The 22,616-nt window shown below is 46.3% G+C and overlaps 1 protein-coding gene and 1 pseudogene across 5 annotated transcripts; both read right to left on the reverse strand.

The window, feature by feature from the left end:
• Positions 1–2,263: 2,263 nt before the first annotated feature.
• Positions 2,264–20,617, reverse strand: ILVBL (ilvB acetolactate synthase like). Of its 4 annotated transcripts, none has more exons than XM_081845152.1 (16): positions 20,517–20,617; positions 13,741–13,901; positions 12,675–12,876; positions 12,465–12,592; positions 12,095–12,233; positions 11,068–11,179; positions 10,571–10,670; positions 9,847–9,944; positions 9,370–9,506; positions 9,080–9,214; positions 8,768–8,882; positions 8,481–8,650; positions 7,598–7,668; positions 6,400–6,471; positions 5,481–5,586; positions 2,264–3,515 (listed from the first exon to the last, which is right to left on the reverse strand). In XM_081845152.1, the coding sequence occupies exons 2-16, from the start codon at positions 13,876–13,878 to the stop codon at positions 3,337–3,339; spliced, it is 1,902 nt and encodes a 633-aa protein (XP_081701278.1). In that variant the 5' UTR covers positions 13,879–13,901; positions 20,517–20,617; the 3' UTR covers positions 2,264–3,336. The 4 variants fall into 4 exon arrangements, with proteins under 4 accessions (XP_081701278.1, XP_081701277.1, XP_081701279.1 ...); XM_081845151.1 differs by lacking the exon at positions 20,517–20,617 and adding an exon at positions 19,965–20,055; XM_081845153.1 differs by lacking the exon at positions 20,517–20,617 and adding an exon at positions 18,876–18,940.
• Positions 15,390–17,737, reverse strand: LOC309332518 (phosphoglycerate kinase-like; annotated as a pseudogene). Its single transcript has 2 exons — positions 16,204–17,737; positions 15,390–15,885 (listed from the first exon to the last, which is right to left on the reverse strand). The product of its transcript is annotated as a phosphoglycerate kinase-like (transcript).
• Positions 20,618–22,616: the final 1,999 nt, after the last annotated feature.

Raw genomic sequence — 22,616 nt, forward strand, 5'->3', positions numbered from 1 at the left:
ACTTGCGACTGACACATTTTACTTTTCATATGGGATAGATGTTTTTCAGAAAACACTATCTCCTGAACTCTCAGTGTGTTTTTTAATCACATAAACACCCCTGTGGCAAGCTTCCCTGCCCATTAGTAGGGCATGATCTTTCATGCATTTCCCTGAATTCGAGCCTCTGAGACAGTTTACATTTGCTTTTCACATTTCAACGGAATCTCCCTCTCTGGACATTAAAAGGTAAGTAGCTGTTTGTGCATGCTGTAATCTCACAATTATGAGAAACCAGCCAGAGGCCAGAAGAAAACATAAGTGCTTCCTACATTTCAACCAAATGCTCTCCACGGAGAACTAGCTGGTATAGCAGCAGCTGAGAATTGCCTCTTCATCCTCCTCAAAGACTGTATTTGCATGGAAACCAACCTCATAGCATTCAGAGGATTATAGACTCTCCTGGCACATTTCCATTACATTCTCCTGGCTTCAGTGTGTCTGGTTTGTGACTGCCTCAGAGAGGTATTTTAATAGTACGTTTTGGCCTCTACCCAGCTGCTGCATGTGCATTAGCGCTGTAAAAAAATTCAACAATTGTACCAAACAGCTGTTCAGGGGGAAGGAAGCAGGGGGTGGGGGGAGAGAGGAGACAAATACACTAAGCCCCAGCACTCTGCCTCAGTAAATACTAGATCAGAAACCCCAGCATCATATTTTCATATTTATTCCATTGATTTGGAAGAACACTAAGCAAGTTACAGGATTCAATTCCCCTGCAACTAAGTCATTGGCGGGAAGAATCTAGGGTTGTTATAGGTTGTTCTTGCTCTCTCCTTATCCCAGTAAGAGGACCTATTTGGAATTAAGTTCTACTGAGTTTGACACGGTTTGCTTCTGAGTAAGCATACACAAGATCATTGCTGTAAGACAAATCCTTAATAATAATAATTATTATTTATTATTTATTATTTATACCCCGCCCATCTGGCTGGGTTTCCCCAGCCACTCTGGGTGGCTTCCAACAAAATATTAAAATACAATAGTCTATAGTTTATTGACCTCTAATGGGAGGGCATTCCACAGGGTGGGTGCCAGTAATGAGAAGGCCCTCTGCCTGGTTCCCTGTAACTTGGCTTCTCGCAGTGAGGGAACCACCAGAAGGCCCTCGGCACTCAACATCAATGTCTGGGCAGAACGATGGGGGTGGAGACGCTCTTTCAGGTATACTGGACCGAGGCCGTTTAGGGCTTTAAATGTCAGCACCAACACTGTGAATTGTGCTCGGAAACATACTAGGAGCCAGTGTAGGTCTTTCAGGACCGGTGCTATGTGGTCTTGGCGGCCACTCCCAGTCACCAGTCTAGCAGCCGCATTCTGGATTAGTTGTAGTTTCCAGGTCACCTGCAAAGGTAGCCCCACGTAGATCGCATTGCAGTAGTCCAAGCGAGAGATAACTAGAGCATGCACCACTCTTGTGAGACAGTCTATGGGCAGGTAGGGTCTCAACCTGCGTACCAGATGGAGCTGATAAACAGCTGCCCTGGACACAGAATTGACCTGCGCCTCCATGGACAGCTGGGAGTCCAAAATGACTCCCAGGCTGTGCACCAGGTCCTTTAGGGGCACAGTTACCCCATTCAGGACTAGGGAGTCCTCCACACCTGCCCACCTCCTGTCCCCCCAAAACAGTACTTCTATCTTGTCAGGATTCAACCTCAATCTGTTAGCCACCATCCATCCTCCAACCCACCTCCAGACACTCACACAGGACCTTCACCGCCTTCACTGGTTCTGATCTGAAAGAGAGGTAGAGCTGGGTATCATCTGCATACTGATGAACACCCAGCCCAAACTCCCTGATGATCTCTCCCAGGGGCTGCATGTAGATGTTGCATGGGGGAGAGGACAGAACCCTGAGGCACCCCACAAGTGAGAGATCAGGGGTCTGAACACTTTCTGAACACTGCCCAGGAGGAAGGAGCGGAACCACTGTATAACAGTGCCCCCAGCCCCTCTACACGGTCCAGAAGGATGTTATGGTCGATGGTGTCAAAAGCCGCTGAGAGATCCAGCAGAACTAGGAAACAGCTCTCACCTTTGTCCCTAGCCCACCAGAGATCATTGACCAGTGCGACCAAGGCAGTTTCAGTCCTTTCCCAAGGACATGCAGGCATCAGGCCTGCCACATGTTCCAGAGAGATGGTGAGCACTTGTGAATTCACTGATGGAAGAACAGCTCCCTAGCGTTGATGCAAAGCTGGAACAGACAACACTCCAAAGGTAGCAAGAATTATATCCCTTTATTGTATGCACTGCAAAACGCTGCATTGTAGCTTCTGCAGGGACAGAGGCAAATATAGCAGTCCACAAAGTATTACTGGACACTCACTCATGTGTTGCCTGCTGCCCCCTCCCCTGAGAATGTTTGCCAAAGTGGCAGGGAAAATTAGACTTAAATAGATTTGGGGGTACAGTCTAAGAGAAAATTGACCACAGGACTAACACTGCCCTATAACAGAACATGAGCAACTGCTGAGGCATTAAAGTAGTTGTGAGGATGGGACTCAGATTACAGGCCTATACGGCCCTGTGGAATGTAAGGTTGGGACTTAGAAACCTGTATTATCAGATGAATTAGCATGGCTAGATGGTCACATGCACCAAAGATGCATGAGGAAAAGGACCCTTCTGAAGTCCAAGGTGGAAATCGAGGTCCTCATCTGTGGTGGGGTAGGGGGACGACAGAAAGGTATAGTTTCTGTTTCAAACCAAATAGTATAGATTCACTTTTGCACTTCCTTTGGGAATGGTAAGTATCTACCCTTGAAAAAGGGTGCACTGATTAATTAATGTAATATGATTGGATTGTTAAATGCAAAACTTAATAAAAATTATTTAAAAAAGAAAAGAAAAAGGGTGCACCTAAATCCTCAGATGAAGGAATGGCAAACTAGAGAGGCGTGTGTTCTTTCGTCCCAACTATGGTTATTAATGTATTAGCTGTGTCAATTAGTGAAGCCAACCTGTTAGACATAATAACCAAAAGGAACAAGTCAAAGTGATTCACGAAGAACTGCTGTGCTGCTCCCACTTCAGACAACAGCCATGGTGTGATGGGTGGAGGTGGAACACGAGCTAGTGCTTCAGCAGCAAAACAAGAGTTGAAAAGTGGAGGAAACCAGCTATCTGAAGAACTACCCCAAGGAAGCCCAATGAGGGAGGGCATGAGACCTCAGGAATGCCAAGGCCCCACCCCTTTGCTTGAGATCAATTCAGATGAACCATATCTTCCATACAAAGCAGTCACTTTGCTGTCCAGCCAAATCCCACATACTTGTATCTGCAAGCTAACCCCTACACGGCGATGGAGCCTTCACGGAAGTCTGTTTTCCCAATGAGGACGTTGAGAAGGACAGGGTGCCCTTGCCTGCATTCAGACTGTGCTGTCCTGATAAGTTCCTCCGTTTGATCCTCATTCTCGCGGTTGAGCAGGAAGCCTTTCCCTCCTAAGCCTTTTGCCACCACATGGTAATCTGCAAAGAAAAGCAGCACATGAGCAAGGAGGAAAAACATACGGAAGGGGAGATGGACTTTCTTCCTAAAATGAAAGGGGCTGGAGCTCAAGGCTGCTGCTGCTGTCCCTAGAAACCCTTCGGATTTACCCTTCAACAAGGAGTATACAAAAGCTCTCTTCTACTTTTTATATTCCAGAGTATGTGACAGAACACTTCCAAGGTCAGGCAATGGTTCACTCAAATTAATAAGCTAAGTTACCTACCCTGAGCTTCATGGGCTTGTGGCAGCTGACCTCCTTGCCTGCTCCTTCAGTTGGACTCAAAATTCCTGAATGCTAACAAAATGTGTGTCTCCTTTTCTTATCTCTTATCATTACAGAAAATATAAATTAGGCCTGTGATATTTTCCACTGGTTTTCTAAAGGCTTTCGCTTTTCATACATCCCCTTTTTATTGTAGTAACTGCGTTATGCAGGCTAGCAAATGCGTATTACAGGTGTAAATAGTTTGCAAATCATGCGGGTAAAAAAAGTAAAGGTAAAGGACCCCAGGACGGTTAAGTCCAGTCAAATTTGACTATGGGATGCAGTGCTCATCTTTGCTTTCAGGCCAAAGGAGCCGGCGTTTGACCACAGACAGCTTTTCCAGGTCATGCGGCCAGCATGACTAAACCACAACGGGACACCGTGATGGAAGCCAGTGCGCATGGAAATGCCATTTACCTTCCTGCCACAGCGTACCTATTTATCAACTTGCAATGGTATGCTTTCGAACTGCTAGGTTGGCAAGAGCTGGAACAAAGCAACGGGAGCTCACCCCATCATGGGCATTCAAACTTTACCACCGAGACTCGTGGTTTACACTACAGCGACACCCGCATCCCAATAAATCATCTGCTGGACACAGATGAAGCAGCTAAGCCAGAAATCAGTAAAATTACTTGTGAGTAAATTTAGTGAGTTTTATATTAAAAGGCTAACTGTTGATGTGGATGTCTCCAAATTCAGCTTCTGGGAAAGGGATATACCAAGTTAAAACTAATGCATGTGTCAATACTTTCTACTGGTCCAAATACGCAATGGTTCAAATATGCATATTTTTGGACCAATGCATGCATTCTGACTTTCAGTACAGTATAGGAATAAAGTTCGTCTAGAGGTTAACTATTTATTTATGGCATTTTATATAAAATGTTCTCTGGGCAGCTCACATACAGAAATGGAAAATACAGTATTAAAAAAATAATCAATTTGCAGCATAAGAATTGTTGACAGATGAAACCAGTTATGCTGACATTTGAAGGTGATGTCTTCATAGACATCTCATATGCCATTGTAAACAAACAATGATGTGTTCTGTCTAGCTTGCACAGCAAAGAGGTTTAGGAACAGATATGTTTGATTAATATTCCCCCTGTATGATTGATCTTTTACCCTAAGGATGCACCTGTGCAAATTTACTCACAAGTAACCCTAATGACAACCCTAATGTAGGCTATGAGAAAGTGTATCACATGGATGATTTGCAAACTAATTTACACTTGCAATACGCAGCTGTTCAGCAGAAAAGCACATACATGCACTTTAAGTACAATGAACCACATTATACTGTGTTCTGTTCAAATGAGCCATGTTTGTCACTTGTTTGGAGGAGCTTCAACCCAGTTTTGAAAAGGGAGATAGTGGGGGCAGCCTGTGGATCTGAGGTGCAAGTGTGAAAGTCTAATCGGATTATGATCTGTTTAAATTCCAATTGGGTGTGCTCACAAGAGCGGAGCAATTGCATCTCTCTGACACAGAGCATGAGGGGGAATTGCCCTACAAGCAGAATTTGCTCTGTCCAGAGGCCAGGCAAGACACTATCTTCCTGACCCTGCTTTAAAGAACAGCCAAGCCAAGCTTCTTTGCTTCAACTTTGCCAAGATCCACTTATGAATTTGTGTATAGGCTGCCATATCCGGCACTAATAAGGCTGTTAACTCACCTAGATAATCCAGGCCGCAGGCTACATTGCTGCCAAGCATGGGAACTTGCTCCCGGGAAATCTGGCTCCAGCAAGCATCGTTCCCCACCAGGGCGATGACAGGTGTCTGACAGAGCAGAACAAAATGTTATAGACCTAAACAGGAATTAAGAAAGGGTACTCACAGTCTTCTACCCTACCTTTTTATATATTAGGATGAACAGTGACAAAAGGACAGTAAGAAATTATGGATGAGGCCATTATCGAGAGCCCCTACTATGAGAGAGAAGGAAGAGAGACTATACTGCAATCTTGGATGTCAGAACTAAGCCCTCTCCACCTGTTGCCCAAATATGTAAAGAGAGGGAATTCTCTGCCATGTGGCTCACAGGCCCTATTCAGCCTGTTATCCTCATCTCTCCACACTACCTAAAACAGGAGAGCTGAGAAGGATGAAGAAACAGAAGCAAGAGGAAAGGAAGACCTGTCTATCTATCCTATTCCTGAGACATATTGGGGGTGGGGTGGGAGGACAGAAGGGGGGAAATATCTCTGCCAAAAAGCAAGGAGGCAGTCACTTATCACTCAGTCTTGCTCCAGCAGCCTCCCAGACAGGTTTTAGGAAATGCACAGGTTAACCTCTCCTGTGACTTGGGAGGGGGAAGTTGGGTAGAAAATGTGCCTGGCTGGATTTGCTGGCAGGCTACGATAGGTAACGGAAGAAGACGCTTTGACTCTACTGTTGCCTCTCAAAGCAGCTCACCCCCAAAACTGGCTGCCAGACAAAATCTAGTTAAACAAGGTGATTCTGACCAGTGAAGTGATCTCTTGGGAAAGCTGCCAGCAGCCACAGCTTTCCAACCCTGACCATCTCCAGCTGCTTTCAATAACCCCACCCACAGATGCAGAGAGAACACAAATTGGACAGAGCTAGGGTTACCTTGTGTCGCACGAAGGTGTCAAATTCCATGATGCTGAACCCAAGGGAGCCATCTCCATATATGATCCAGACCTGCCAAGGATTTTTTTATTAAAGAGTGAATGAGGGTAGATGCAGCAGCCAGTGAGGTCAAATGCAACATCACATGTTCTCATCACCCTATTGATTTTCCTACAAGTAAGCAACCATCACTGAGAAGGAGGGCTTATCGATCAGAACCCTCCGAATTTGAAGCATAGGAATTCCTATTAAAAAAACTTATAATTTGGCAGAATATTCAGATTATTTGATATGTATATGTATAATTTGGAATATTTAATGTGATTTGATTGGATTGTTAAAGTGGAAAATTTAATAAAAATGATTTTTTTAAAAAAGAGAAGGAGGGCTTATCAATCTGAAGGAGGGTCATATAAGCAAAAATTATTAATTATGGTTATTTATTACATTTGCATACCACCCTTCAAATGAAGACCTTACAGCAGCTCACAACATAAAAATACAAAATGAGAACACAAAATACATATTAAAACAAAAGCAAACCAAAAACCCCTTCCACAAACACATTTAAAAGGCCACATTTTAAAGGCTTGGCTACAGAGAAACGTTTTCACCTGGCGCCTAAATATATGTAATGAAGGCGCCAGACGAGCCCCCCTAGGGAGAGCATTCTGCAAATGGGGTGCCACAGCAGAAAGGCCCATTCTTGTGTTGCCTCCCTCTGGACCTCTCATGGAGGAAGCACACACTGAAGGGCCTCAGATGATGATCATAGGATCCATATCGGTTTATATGAGAGGCAGTCCTTGAGGGCTGGCTGATAGGACAACCGCAATTCCCCAAGTTGGAGGAGGGGCTGGCACACGGCACAGTCACTAACTGCCTGTGTCGTGTGACCCTTACCTGGCCTGCCCCCCTCCCCTGAACCACTGTGATTTGGGCTCCCCTTGTTCTCCCCAGTTCCTCTCTTCCCAGGCACACCTTTCAATTAAAAACAACAACAACCCAAATTTAAAAACACACAAATAAAAAAGCAGTTGAAAAAATTTAAATCGATTGGGGCAGTAATAAAAGGAACAAAACCCACTTTGCAATAACCCAATGGGGACTCAGGCAATCAGCCCAACGACCTCTTTGGGGCAACAGGAGTTGTTTAACCACAGCTTCTATCCTTGGCTTCCCAATACTGTGCACTAACCTCTGAGTCTGGCCTGCAGAGCTTGGCTCCCAGCGCGAAGCCTCCACCAACCCCTAAGGTCCCAAAGGCTCCTAAAACGAGAAGAAGTAGAAGAACAGTGATTGAAGGAAGCCAGTAGGTTGCCTTGCTATCCCAGCAGCCCACAGTCTGACCCGTTCCTGCATTGATATCCTCTAGCTTTTTCAAAAGCAGAATTTGTTGGTTCGTTTTTTATTATATGGTTGTTATTAAACTTTGCTGGGATTAGTCACCTTGGGCATCTCAGACATGAGACAGAAAGGCTGAACGTTAATATTTTTCATAAACAAAGACAAGGAGCTGTGTGCCAAGAAAAGAAACACAAAATCCAAGCAGTCCTGATGATAAGAACTTGTTCCAGCTTTTTTTTTTTTTTTTAAAAAGGGAGAGCCTCCTAAAGGAGGCAAGCAGAACTCTTAAAGGCATCTTAGGTCAATGCAAAACAATTCTTGAAGTTAGGAAACTCCTTCTGGTATTTTCCTCAATTTTAATTTCTGGAGGAAATTGCTCTTTCCAAAACCTTTTTAAAATTATGTTCTCCAGATGGTGCCTTCTACCATGGTTAATACAGGAAAGCAAAACAGCACAGCCTTCCTTAGACGTATCCATCCCACAGCCTCTATGAAAATGGGGTGGAGTGTCTATTCCACAAGGCTCATTTCTATGGAATTGTGAAATTGGATGTGTGTTTAGCAAAACGACAGGTATCTGCTCAAAGGAAGGAGACATTTTTGCTGCTTCATATCGCAGCAGAACAGCAGTTCAGAAGCTGTATAAGACAAGTAGATACCAGAATCAGCAAAATCAACCCCCCCTACCCCCAGAATACATTACACTTCCCAACATCTCGCTAATGTCATGTTACCTGGATCCAACCAGGTCAGTGGCCCCCTGGGCTTTACAATGTAGGCGGCACTTGCAACAAAGTCACCCCCGTCAGCAATCAACAAGCTGTCTTCAGGAAGCAAAGTATCCAAATGGTGCAGCAGCTTCAGTGGGTTGAGGTGCTGCTCTGTCGGTTTTTCTGCCTTCTCCCTGGGGAGGAACATGGCCCACAGACTAATTCAAGACACGCCCAAAGCCAGCATTACTCTCTGAATATCAGTTATACAAGGACGAGAAAAAGGAACAGCGCACATATGTGTTTCTCACCTGTTTGCCTTCTCCTTTATGCGATCAACCTCCTTCAGGCCTGTTACCCAGTCCTGGGGACACGAATAGCCCTTCAACGCTTGGCACAAGGACACCAGGAAGCAGGCAGCATCCCCTGTAGGAAAGGAGTTGCAGGAGGCCTGAAAAGCGCAAGGCTCTGACCAGGAAGGGATGCACAATGCAGCCAATGTATCCCCTTCCTCAGGGTCACTGACTTCACCAAGCCACGCCACGAAGCACATCCTCTCTCCCTCCAGCAATAGGGCCACCCCCTCACAACCCCCATATTGCAGATCCTGGCAGGCCCCTCACCCTGAATGGCCACGGTGGGTTTCCACAACACATGTGCGTTCTTCAGCAGCTGCTCCCGGTTCCTGTTGACAGCAATGATTTTGCTGTGTTTACTTAGGATCCCCCCGAATGACAGACGAAAATCACAGACTGTGCCTAGAGAGCGGAACAGAAATTATGGGAATGAGACAAACTGCTTGCTTGCTTGCTTGCTTGCTTGCACCCATCACACACCCAAATAGGCCACCTACTTCCAGGCAGCCCCCCTTTAGCAACAGGTTAGCACTGGCAACTACAATGAGCATATCTACCTGCTAGAATGACCACATCTGCCTCCTTGAGTGCGTCACGCCGGTTTTGACGGATGTGCAGTGGGCTATTTTTCCCCAGCATGCCGCGAGCCATGCCTCCAAGAAAACACGGGATCCCCAGTTCTTCTAAGGTATCTCTGAAAGGATAGGAGAATCTCACTGCAGAGACTTCAGCAACAATGTTCCATTATCGGCCAGCAACAGCACAGCTTTATCCCGCTGTGGCCCATAGCCTCAGTCCCCTCCAGAGCCCCAGCTTTACCCATTACACCAGACTCCTGCCCAACCCCAACCCCAACCCCAGTTCTCATGTTCTTACTGGTTTGGCTACCCCATCCCAGACTACTTCACCTAAGAAACGATGGCACTCCTCAGCTTTAGGGGTAGCCTCGCTAATGACCGATACTGATTAGTGTGCCACAGACAAATGTAAATGGGATCTGAGGGGAGTCAAAATTGCAAGGTACCACCCCTCACCTGAGTATCTTTACTGGTGTTGGTGGTAGGGTCACCTGACTCCCAAGGATGATGACTGGCTTCTTAGCTCGGCTGATGAGCTCCACACACTGTTGCACCTGCACAGAGGCATGCCCAGGTGAGGGTCAGTCTGAGAAAAATGACCAAGTTTTCAAAGCAACAACACAGCTATTACTGGGGGGGGGCGAGGAGAGAGAATAGCTTCAAAGGAGGAAAACGGCAGCTCCTCATTGGGGTGGGGGGGGGGACGGTGACTGTGAAAAGGCAGTAAATCTAGGACTTTACAGGTAAGAGGATGAAAGCTACGTCATTCAGTCTCAATTTGCCCCCCCTTTCCAGAGGAATAGTGAGTTGCCCTCTTTACAGAAGACAGTAAAGGCCAGAGGAAGTCAGAAGGTATAGGAAGTCATGAAACACAATAGGGATACATCTAAATTTGCAGTTCAGTATAACAGGGACAGTACAGATATAGCAGCAATTAAAATATTTAAATTAGATCTTACTCACTAAAATATAACCTGAAGTTGTCATTTAAAACCTTAATCATGATGATATCAAAGCTTGTTCCCTATGTTTTATGGCAATCGCACAGAATTTGGCCATAAAAGGAAGGTAATATTTGTCTGAAATGTAGTACTTAATTATAATTGAGAAGTAAGATGCTCCCAGCTCCACACATTAATTTTGCTAGTTCAGTTGGAGCTGGGACTCTATGGATTCTCACCTGTGCCCTTGAAGCCTTTGGCAAGTTCACTGGCAGAGGTGAAAGGTCCTGCATCTTCCATGCCCCGGCAAAGAGGTTCCCTATGTAGCAGCGCAGATACCTGGGTGACAACAAAAAGAATGTGGTCTTGAAGGCCAAGATCTTGCCATGGTAGTGATGAGGAGGCGGCTGTAGCCTATACCACAGAAGGCAAGGTGTCAGTTTGCTACCCAAAATATGAGCACCAACCAGCTACCAATAAGCTCAAGGTCTTCATGGTGGCAACCTGTCAAATACAGCAGAAGAGCAAGAGAAATCTTCCTCCCTGATATAGAGGACTAGATCGAAGAATTGGGGCATCTTGTAATTAAGGAGCAGGTGAATCAGTTTAAAAAGAGGGGGGAGGGTAAGAGAGAGACCTATAAAATTCTCCAGGGCTCCATCACTAGGCCCTCCACAGAACCACTCACCAGTTAATACCTTTGCTGATATGGGAGGGTGGAAGGCAGCTCACTCACCAGTTAACAATCTTTCCCAAAAGGCTTTTAGAAGTGAAGTTCTTGAAAATCTCTCTCTCTACTAGATGATAGGGATACAGGATATCCAAGGGGAACTCTACAAACACAGGCCCTACAAGACAAACAGGAAGTTCCATAACCACCTCACTCTGTAAAGAAAATCCCTGTTGGCAAGGAACTGTCCAAAGAAAAAAAATCTAGTTAGAAGCATGCACCGAGACCAACCCACTTGCTCACTCATGGACCTTGCAACCGTTTTTGGCACAAAACCGCGAACATCTTGAGCTCTACCTCCCACGTGGCAGCACCCAATTAGAAGGATCTCCCATATCAGAAGTGTGGGCCCTGGATTCCTGTATCCACCATTCCTCATCCATCAAAAAATAAGTGTCCTAGCATGCTCAGAAGAGAGCCACAGTGCTTCTCTAAAGTCAGCCTAGGAGCCTTTGAAACTCAGACATACGGCTGCCGAAGCTGATAGTGGCCTATCAGTGAGCTCCAATGGGTCAAAATTGGCTACATGTGAGGAGATAGGTTGACAAGTTCTACAAGTCCAGCATCAGAGCCAGGTGGACAGGTAAGAGCCAATAAGATATTCGAAGAATAAGCTGTTATTCCCACACTCCGAGCCCTGAGATCTTGCACATGGGCATTTGACTTCAGGGGGTGAGGCTGGAAGAGATGCCTCCATGACAAAATACTGTTCTACTGTGGTGAAAGCATTTTGTTGCAGGCAAATAGCCTACTGGGTGTTGAGAAAATTCAGAGAGAACTTTTTAGTCTTCCATTCACAGTAAAAAATACTGTAAATAGTAAAAAAAGAAAGAAAAGCCTGACATTTTTTACTCAAACCTAAACAACCTTTCAAGGCTTATTGGACAATAAAAGAAATATATCTATAGCCCACACTGAGCCCTTGAACTTTTATTACTTCCTTGGCTTAAGTACAAAAACAGCCAGAACCTAACAGCCACAATCCTGTGTGGGTGGAAGATACTTGTTGCAAGCCAATGGCACGGCAGCATACCTGGAGTGTCACACTGGGCAATGGCAATGGCCTTTCGCAACACAGGGGCAATCTCTCGGACAGACGTCACGGAAGCACAGAATTTGCAGAGTGGTTTAAAGAGGGACAACTGATCAATGTCTTGGAGAGCTCCTCTGCCCTGGGGATGGAGAAAGGAGAAAGCTCGTTCACAATCCCAGACAGCTGCAGCTCAATTGCCCTCAAAAATACACATGCAGAAAAATTGCCTGCTAAGCTGCTGCTAGAGAGAGTCAGTGTCCGTGAACACATAAAGGCCAAAGCCCTACTTAAATCAAACAGGAGCAGCATCAAGTTCTAGCTACTCTGTCACTGTCCTTTGATTCTAGGGCCATCGGACTGAGCAGCCTACCTTCTGCAGCCTGGCTGCTGACCCTCCAATCAACAACACGGGAGACTCTGCCATCTGGGCATTTTTCATAGCTGTCACAGTGTTAGTCACTCCTGGTCCTGCTGTCGTTACAGCAACTCCCACTGTTCCTGCAACAGAAAAATGCAGAGGCAAGTGTCACTTTGTGCTCCTCCCTCTTCAGCAAGCAACAAACGGGGAGAAATGTGGTACCTGATAGCCTGGCCACTGCATCTGCTGCAAATACAGCCGTTGCCTCATGCCTCGTGTCCACAACACGAATGCCCAGCTTCTCGCAAGCCACCAAAATGGGAGAGATATGTCCACCCGGCAGCGTGAACACAAAGCGCACACCATGGGCTTTCAGCACTTCTGCCACAGTTTCTCCGCCATGCCGAGTGCTCTTGGTGTCCACCTGGAACAGACAAGCCTGTCTTTTGGTCCTGGCTTCCCATGAACAATGCAATAAAAGGTCAGGGGCTTAGAAACAAGGATGATGCTAGGCCCTCAGCTCCCAGTACCCAGTCCTACTGAAACTGCTTCTGATGCATAAATATTTAGCATTCGGTGTCCACAACCAATGAATTCTTCTCCCAGAAACAATACTCTTTTCAAGATGAGAAGCTGAGGTGCTCAAATGCAAAATCCACTCTCATCCTAAGTTTTGTGCACAGGAAACTGCTTGATGCAGAGTCAGACCGCTAGTCCAGGATTTTTGATAGGGTTTTTGCCTCAACCCTCCCTGAAAATGCCAGGGTTTGAACCTGCGACTTTTTTCCATGCAAAGCATACGCTCTACTGGTTAACTACAGTCCTTCCTCTACTACTTCTTACTGTGCCTTTGATACAGAGCCAATGGGACTGAGGCGCAGGAAAGCAAAGGGCATCGACAGGACTAACTGTTGTTTAACATCCAGATGTCTGGTGAAATACACCTGCAACGAACGTTTCACCACCAAGATCGTCTGAACAGAAATCCGATTAATACTGGGCCCCAAAAGCAATACAGTATACATCCCTGCAAGGGGAGGGTTGGACCTAAGCTGTTCATACCCTGCCTACTCTCTCTTAAGGCCTTTGGCTCCCCTATAACAGAGATGGAGAACCTGTAGCCCTTCAAATGTTGTTGGACTCCAACCCCCACCAGCCCCAGCCAGCACGGTGAATATTGAAGGATGGAATTTGTAATCCAGCAGCATCCAGAGGGTTGTGGGTTTCCCATCACTGCCCTACAGATAAAGAAGCCACATCTAAAGGCAGTCACTGATTTATGTTTTACCTGATGCCACAGGTGATAGATGAGCCCCAGTTTGTGAGCTACCCCAAGAAGAGTCACTGTAAGGCTTCCCAGCAGCACCAACAGCCATGTCGAGGAGCCTTCTAGAGCCGAGGCGGCAGCAGGCACGTCAGGATTCATTTGTGTCAGCTACAGATGCACTCCTGTCCCGAAAGGAAGACAAAACACAGAAGTACCATTCTGTAACTTGTTTGCCTCAGCTGCACGCCAGCAATGCTGTAGCAGTTCTATTCTGTAACACAAATACTTAGTTTATTTCTAGTTTTCTTGAGGTGACAGACAAGGGATTTTTTAAATCTAAAAAATGCAGGGCAAATTCTCTCAAACTGTGATTCAGTTTTATCTAACATACATAGTTATGCACCAAGAATTTGTAGCAGTTCAGTCTCTGGCAAGGCAGCAGAGACGGATGAAGGAAATGGCCTAGGCCAGGAGGCAGCGGCTTAGTGTCCACAGAAAGAGAAAGCCAGGTGGAGTTGTTTTTAATAAAAATGAAAATTGGAAGAGAAAATATAGAAAGCCAGGAGCTTCAGAGATAAGAGAAACACGTTCACATGTTGCTTTGAATAACCTACCCAATCTTTGACCGCAGCCATCAGTTCTGTAACTTTGCAGCATGATTAGTGTGCAGGGAGCTTCCTTGCTATCTAGCCAAAGCCCAGAAACGAGATGTGTACTTCTATTTACTGATGTCTTACTGGGCACTAGACCTGGACAATTTTTCAACATATCGTTCAAAACTGGTTATGAAGTCCACAGCACAATATGAGTTTCATAAAATGTTGTCCGTCAAGCATCGCGATTTTGAGAAAACTGTGTAGCCGGCTAGTATGTACTTCTTAGGGCTTCCGCTGCCTCCTGCAGGAGCAGTGAGAGACTGACACACAAGAGCAGGCATAGCCGAAGTCACTACGATTCTTTTGATTGTGCAACTGCCTCTACAAACACAAGTGACGATTATGAAAAAAGCTGGGAAAGCAGCAGCCAGCCAGCTTATCAGCCCTTATACTTCTTTTGATTTTGCAGAAAGCCCCGGTTCAGCAGTCTACTAGCTGGTGGAACAAGTTGGTAGGTGCTGGTCTGGCCTGGCTCAGGGCTTCTTGCTGGGAGCCCTATTTCCCCTTCCTTACCGCCATGAAAAAAGAAACAGGTTGTTTTCTTCAGAGTAAGAACAAAAAACGTTGCCCTGTTTTTAAACTCTTTTTCTTTACTCCCACCTCCTCTTCTGCCTGTGTTTGTGTGCACATGCAAGAAGCCTTTCTTTAACCTCTCTGGTGTCTTTACTACCCATCTGAGGGTGGAACGGGGAGCACCATTCCCCTTTTAAAATAAGAACAAAAAAAAACAAGTTGCCCTGATGGCTCCGTTTATTCCCGTCTCCCCTTCCTCCTTTCCTTTGATAAAAAGGGAGAGATTGGTAGGATAGGGGCTTTGGGGGGCCCCTCTGTGTCACAATATGAGGAAATGAAGGGGGGAGATTTAACTGTTGCTGCTTTATGATTAAATGGGAGATTGGGTGGTTGTTGTGAGGTGAGAATGATGGGGAGGGTGAGTGCTTGTTGTTAAGCAGAGCAAGCAAATGCGTGTCAAGTCAGAAATAAGCCCTGCTGAAAACATTTATTTAGAAGCTAACATTGCAGTTGACACCTGAATTTTCGCTCCACCTTGTGGTACTGTGCAAAGGTGAGAAGTAGCAGTAGCTAAACACGCTGTTGAGATTGAATGAAGGAATTTGCTTTGAGGTACTGACTACGAGTAGGGGAACTTGGCCTCGGTCAAAAGGCAAAAAAATATAAATATATCCACTCTAAATATCACAAAAACCATTTAACACTACAGTAGCTCAGGTGGGGCAACAGGGGACCAGTCAACATCAGATAAACTGCAGACTCTATAAGACAAAAGCCATTTTAACATTGCTGTAAATCTTGCAGGTTACTTTATCTGACCCTGCTGCCAGTACAAATATAGAAGTGGTTACTTTAAAGGCTGTGCACAGGAACATGTCTGGGAGGCGCTCTTATTCATCCCATGATCTACTGTTAAACATTGCTCAGAGCAGCCACACCAGGAAGAACTTTACCTTCCAGGAATTCCAAGCTGGCACCAACCTCCAGTACTAACATGACTACAGTGGTGCCCCGCAAGACGAACGCCTCGCAAGACGGAAAACCCGCTAGACGAAAGGGTTTTCTGTATTGGGGGCGCTTCGCAAAACGAATTTCCCTATGGGCTTGCTTCGAAAATGTCTTGCGAGTTCCTGCGGGGTTTTTTTCCTCCCCCCCCCCCTTTTCCTAAGCCCTAAGACGCTTATCAGCTGATCCGCTGATAAACCGCTAATAACGCTAATCCGCTAAGCTGTCAATGGGCTTGCTTTGCAAGACGAAAAAACCGCTATACGAAGAGCCTCACGGAACGGATTAATTTCGTCTTGCGAGGCACCACTGTAACTTTCTCCTCGGTGCCCCATTTGGCACAGCATGTAGCAGTGTCTTCACCTCCAATGATGGTACCTTTGGATGTAACTTCCACAGCTTTATCCATCAAAACTTTGGTTCCTTTGGAAAACTTGTCCCACTCAAAGACACTGACTGGGTCGTTCCACACAATCAGCCCACAGCTTTCACCAACAGCTTAATGCTTTCAGAACCACAATCCAAACCCGTCCAATCTATCAGGGACCCCAGAGTCCACAGTGGCTTCTCCAGTGTTAGCATTCTCATAAAATTTACCTGCAGTGATGAGGTCAACAGGCAAAGTGATGCGTACACAATTATTCTCTGCTTTTGCCATCAGGTCCTTGACTATTTTTTATCCTTCCTCATCATACAAAGAGTTGCCAATTTTCATGTTTTTGAGCACTTTAAGGAAGGTAAAAGCCGTCCCACAATAGATATCCATCTCATTGACTTGATCCAGCACGTTTTTGAACAGCTGAATCTTATCCTGAACTTTAGCGCCTCCCAGGATTGTTGGGAAGGGCTGCTCTGGGTTCTCTAGAGCTTTTGCAAAATACTCCAGTTTTTTCTTCACGAGGAAACCAGCAGCTTTGTGAGGCAGATTGACACTGTGAGCTCTGTGTGCAGTTTCAAATGCATCATAGATATAAACATCTCCAAGTTTAGAAAGCAACACTCTGAAAGCATCCACCTTTGCAGAATTGGCCTTGATCTTGTTCTTGAAGCGTCCTTTCCCTTTCCCTTGCCTTCCTCTTCCATGTGGAATCGGAAGTTTTCCAGAAGAAAGACTGAGCCAGTTGCGCAAGCAGCTTCCACATCTATACCCACACACTCATTCAGGAATGTGACATCCCTGCTTAGCAAAGCTCTGAGCTCTGCTGCTACTGGTTTCAGGGAGTATTTGTCAGGCATAGGAACCCCACCAGGCCGATCCAGGTGGCTCATCAGCACCACAGACTTGGCTCCATCGTCCAAGCAATGCTTAATGCTTAGGACAGCTGCCTTGATTCTTTGGTTGCTGGTTATTTTGTTGTCCTTCATTGAAACGTTGAAGTCAACCCGCATGACCACGCGCTTGCCCTTCACATCCACTTCACATCTGGACAGAGTAAGCTTGGTGGAGACAGACATTTCACAGCAAGAGCAAATGGACTGCAACCTCTTCCTTGTTCACCGGCAGCAAGAGCATAAGTAAGTTTAGTTGAACTGAGTGGGGCTTACTCATGCATAGAATGGGAGCTGGCCCTCTGAGTGGGGAAGGAGATGCACTTGACACTAGCAAATTACATAAACTACTCGTAAATTAGAAGAAAACAGAATAAATTATTAATCATATGCAAGTTTAATTAATATTTTTACTAAATCTACTACTTTTGTAAATTTGCCCCCAAAACTGCATAGAATATTAATATATTCTCCAGAAATATTTAATGGTTTAGTTGAAGCATGCTATCATTGAGTTAATTTTCATGTAATTATATGCATCAAGTTTAGAATCCCCCCCCCGCCCCAGTATTTTCCCAGATTATTTGTGTTCACTATGACTCATTACTGTACAGTGGTGCCTCGCAAGACGAAAAGAATCCATTCCGCGAGTCTCTTCGTCTAGCGGTTTTTTCGTCTTGCGAAGCAAGCCCATTGATGTTTTAGCGGATTAGCGCTATTAGCGGTTTAGCGGCTTCTAGCGGATAAGCGGCTTAGAAAAAGGGGGGGAGGGGGAAAAAACCTGCAGGAACTCGCAAGACATTTTCGTCTTGCGAAGCAAGCCCATAGGAAATTCGTTTTGTGAAGCACCTCCAAAACGGAAAACTCTTTCGTCTAGCGAGTTTTCCGTCTTGCAAGGCATTCGTCTTGCGGGGCACCACTGTATTTTGGATTGTCCTGGACCTGAATACCACCATTTGGTATCCAAGCCCCAAACCAAAGTCCTGTTTGGATGCATTTTGGCTTGCCTGCTGATGAAAGTGATGATTTCATCAGTGTGTGGTGATTCAGACCCGCAACTTAGTAGCAATTGCCAAGACATTACCATGTTCGCCTCTACGTAGCTCCATCTTATTTCAGATATCATGATATATCAGTACTGTATATATCAATGTTTAGCTGATGATATATTGTGATACTGAAAACCAGATATCGCCCAGCCCTACTGGGCATGCCTACACCTTTGCTATAAATGAAAATTATAAGTCATTGCTGATAGACAGCATCCACTCCACCATCCCCTTCCTTGATCCTTCCTCCCCACCTGTTGAGCAGCAGGTTTATCCCATCCCATTTTCACTCCATCACCACATATGCACACTGCTGCTCAATTGTGGAACTGTGTCGGAAGAAACCAGAAATAATGAAATCCCCGCATCAGATATATTAAATATTGTAGATTTGTTAAAAACATGGAGGCTGAATCATATACTAAATGGGGAGTAAGTCCTGTTGAACTAAAATGTGCTTAAGTAGACTTGCATAGAATTGTACTGCTGTGGAAGAGAGAGTCCTTCTGTTACTTCAGCAGTGCCATTTGCTCAATATGTCTACCACACAAGTGGTATAAGAGCCCCCGTTTTTCCACCCTATTTTTGTCTTAATTGAGTTTTGCACTTTTATTCCTGAAATTCTGTATTACGTACTAGGTAAGCTGGTTTTATACAGATTTACCTTTCTACCACATTAGAACCCTACAGCATCCTCATACTTGTCCAAAATGTTGGTGCCAAAAATTCGTGATTCAGTTTCTAAAGAATAAGGCAAAGAAAAGAACTAGGAGGATCTTACCAGAAGGTGAAGCAACATAACCAAAGCAGTTGTATCTGTAATCATAATGGTGAGTCCAGAGTACACTCAGGGAACTTTCTCCCTGAAAGGATCTGGAACAAATCCTAGCGGCAATACTCAATCGATTATTGCTTAATGTGGTTTAACCTTGGAACGAATTTAAATTAGTATCATTCCAAACAGATTCTTACTTCACTCTCAATATACGCCCACAGACCTCTGTTTTCCATGTACACCTTTGCACCCTAAAAAAAGCTTTGGGCAACCCAAATTCTGCACTCCACTTACCACGAGAGAGTCCCCTATGAGCTGTCTCAGCATCAGCTACAGACCATAGCTTCATTTTATCACAACACACTAAATGGATGAATGAAACCCCTGTCTAATACATATGACTATGGAAATGGCATTCCCTGTCCTTCTAGTCCCCATTTATAGATTGTTATTAATATACAAATATTAACCTTTTATCTCACTTTCTTTCCCTGGAGAGGAAGATCCTCCCCCTCCCTACCCCCAACCCCCCCTTCTTTGTCTCCAATCCACCTTTACTCCTCCTCTTAACGTGCAAAGAGGAAGGCACGTCTGGCAAACCCTCATCGTGATCAACTTCCACCCGGATACCTATGTCCCCACTATGGAAGGACGTGTGGCTCCAGAATTGGCCTCCACAGCCATTTACGGACTCACTATTGAGACCGTGTTCACAGAAGACAATCTTCCCCGGCTAAGAGTGATCGCCAAAGAAGAAGGTGGTGGGTAGGCAGGGCTGAGAGAGGCGACGACTGCTCGATCCCACCCCCACCCACCCCCCGTTGCACGAGCTCACGCGCCCAGCAAGCTTCCCTGCGGCTCCTGAGCGGTGAGGATTCGAACCCTGGTCCTAGCCCAGATCTCTAACCACTGCGCCGCACCACCGCTTCCCATCCCTGGCCGCCACCAAAGTTTGCCAAAGCGACCCCCCAAACTTACAAAACCAGAGCGAAACGTCACCGCCACCGTCGGGAAGCCAGGATGAGAGTAGGGCCAGGATGGAAGGGGGAGAGGCAAGGCAGGCAGGCAGGCAGGCTGGCTGGCTGGCTGGCTGGCTGGAAGCGGCCCCGCCTCCGCCGTCGGGCCCGCCTCCCGCCAGGGAAGGGCTGCTGAGGGAGCGCCAGCCGCTTCTCTCTGCAGGCGACGGGACGGAGTGGCTCCGGCAAATTCTGCCTCAGGTCCAGGGCGGGGCACTGGGGCAGAGGCCGCATTCACACGAACACGTAACACGCAACCCGCCTCAGGCGCCCCCCGGGCCGGTGAAGGCCGCCAGAGAGGGAGGGGGAAGAAGAGGGCTCTGTGCGCGCGCATCCCCCCACCCCTCCTCACGGGCTCGAAGCCTTGCTTCGAGGAAGCAGAAAACGGGCTGGCTCTTCCGCACAGACACGGGACTGCGCGTGCAGACGAGCGCTCCCCCCCCCCAAAAAAATTCCCCCACTCCCTTCCCCCCCCCCACACACATATACACATACAGGCCCCGCCGGCTGTTACCTAGCAACCCGCGCCGTGTCACTGGGGGCGCGACGGCGTGACGTCACGCGGCGAGCGAACGATTCCTCGAGAGGGCAGCGGGTGGCGAAAGCCGCCAGGTTGCTTGTCCCAAGTCGCGACTCGTAGCAAAACGCAGTCTGGTAATCCACGGAGGTTGAAAGGGAGGGAAATAGAGTAATGTTTTGGTAGAGATCTTCCGGGTTCGCATTTTTTTAATTCCCTCTGAAGAAGTGAGATGTATTTGTATTATATATATTTATATGAGCTTCTTTATTGCTTAACTGGTTGCACAAGCATTTACTGTTATATTCAAGTTATTGTATATTCATCTATTCATGTATTCATCTTTTTTTTTTAAAAAAAAACAATTTTTCATTAAGAACATCCAAATAATATCAAAGCAAATCATAATTCAAGAAAAAAACCCCAAATTACAATCCAAATTATTATTAAATTTCAAACGGACTTTCCATATTCTAGACCTCTGAAGAATCATCTCACATAATTATATTTCTGCCTCCTTGTTGATCTCATAATTTCCACATTCCGATCCTAATCAGTTCTCAATCATGTATCCTTTCATCTGATGAGCACAGCTTTGTGTGTGTGTGTGTGTGTGTGTGTATGTTCCCTTGTCTGTTTGCTAGCGCAGCTTTTCTTTTACTGTTATCTTCCAGTCTGGGCTGTTGTCCAAGTTTGCCGTTTGAAGTTTTATGATGCCTAATTCCAGAGTTATGTTATTATGCATACTGTTTGCAAATATACTGTATTTTTCGCTCTATAGGACGCACCGGACCATAGGACGTATCGAACCATAGGAGGGGGAGAACAAGGGGGGGGGAATTCTCCCCCTCTCTGCTCAGCGCCCCTTCAGGGAAGTGGCAGGAGAAACGGAGCCCCTTCCATTTCTCCTCCTGCTTCGCTGAAGGGGCGCTGCGCAGCTCTCCCTCTCTGCTGAAGCCAGGAGAGTCTTGCTCTCCCGGCTTCAGCAAAAGAAACCCGAAGCCTTTGGAGCGCAACGCGAGGTCCCGCTGCGCTCCAAAGGCTTCAGGGATAGCCACCTGAAGCCTTTGGAGTGCAGCGGGAACTCGTGCTGCGCTCCAAAGGCTTTGGGTTCCTTTCACTGAAGCCAGGAGAGTCTTGCTTATTTTATTCCAGAGCCTCTCCCATAACCCAGCTTGTACAAAAAGTGCCAGGGAGGACGGAGGAATACTATTTAAATCACCTCTTGTCCGACTAGAATTCGTATGTCACTAGAAATGTACCGTAAATTCCGGCGTATAAGACAACTTTTTAACCCGGGAAAAGAGGTTAAAAAGTCGGGGGTCGTCTTATACTCCGGGTATCCGCTCCCTGCTGCAGCACCTGGTGGCTCGGAAGCAGCAGAGGTGGCGGCAGGCTCCGCTCCACTCCAGGTGGCTTTCTCCCAGTGCAGAGGCCCCCCCTCCCGCTGCTGCTTCGGAAGCAGCTGGGCGGCTAGCTCCACTCCATGCCGGAAGAAAGCCGCCTGGTGCGGAGCCTGCCCCTCGCGCTGCTTCAGAAGCAGCATCAGGGGCGGCGGGCTCCACTCCGCGTTGGGAGGCTTTCTCCCGGCGCAGAGCTGCCCAGCATATTAGGCAACTGGGGGCTTATAAGATGAACCCCCAAATTGCAGCTGCCGATTTGGGGGGGTCGTCTAATATGCCCAATCGCCTAATACGCCGGAATCTACGGTAGCTAGATTTTGTGCAACAGCCGTACAGCTGCATAATGGCAGGTGCCATTTTGCAAGCAGTAACAGAGTGCTGGGGTGGGAGTGGGGGTGGCTAGGTGATTTCTGTTACAAACAAACAAACTTGCCATCCTGGCAGAGTACCTTAGCATCACTAAGGATTTAGGCAAAAGAGAAGTGCTGCTTTTTTTTTGCATATTTCAGAGAGTCCAGCGAATGCTTTCTGACATTTATCTCTTTAATAGTGGGTTGTAGTTTTATATACAAGGTTAGGATACCAGACTTGGAGGTTTCCTTCCTTCCTTTTTGCTGCATTCTGTGTGCCCCTTAAGCAAATGGAGGTGGAAGAAGAATGGGCTATTTCTTCCTTAGTTCTTTGGGGTAGGAGA

The sequence above is a fragment of the Podarcis erhardii genome, assembly GCF_964252035.2.
Source record: "Podarcis erhardii genome assembly, chromosome: 17".
Classification (NCBI taxonomy): domain Eukaryota; kingdom Metazoa; phylum Chordata; class Lepidosauria; order Squamata; family Lacertidae; genus Podarcis; species Podarcis erhardii.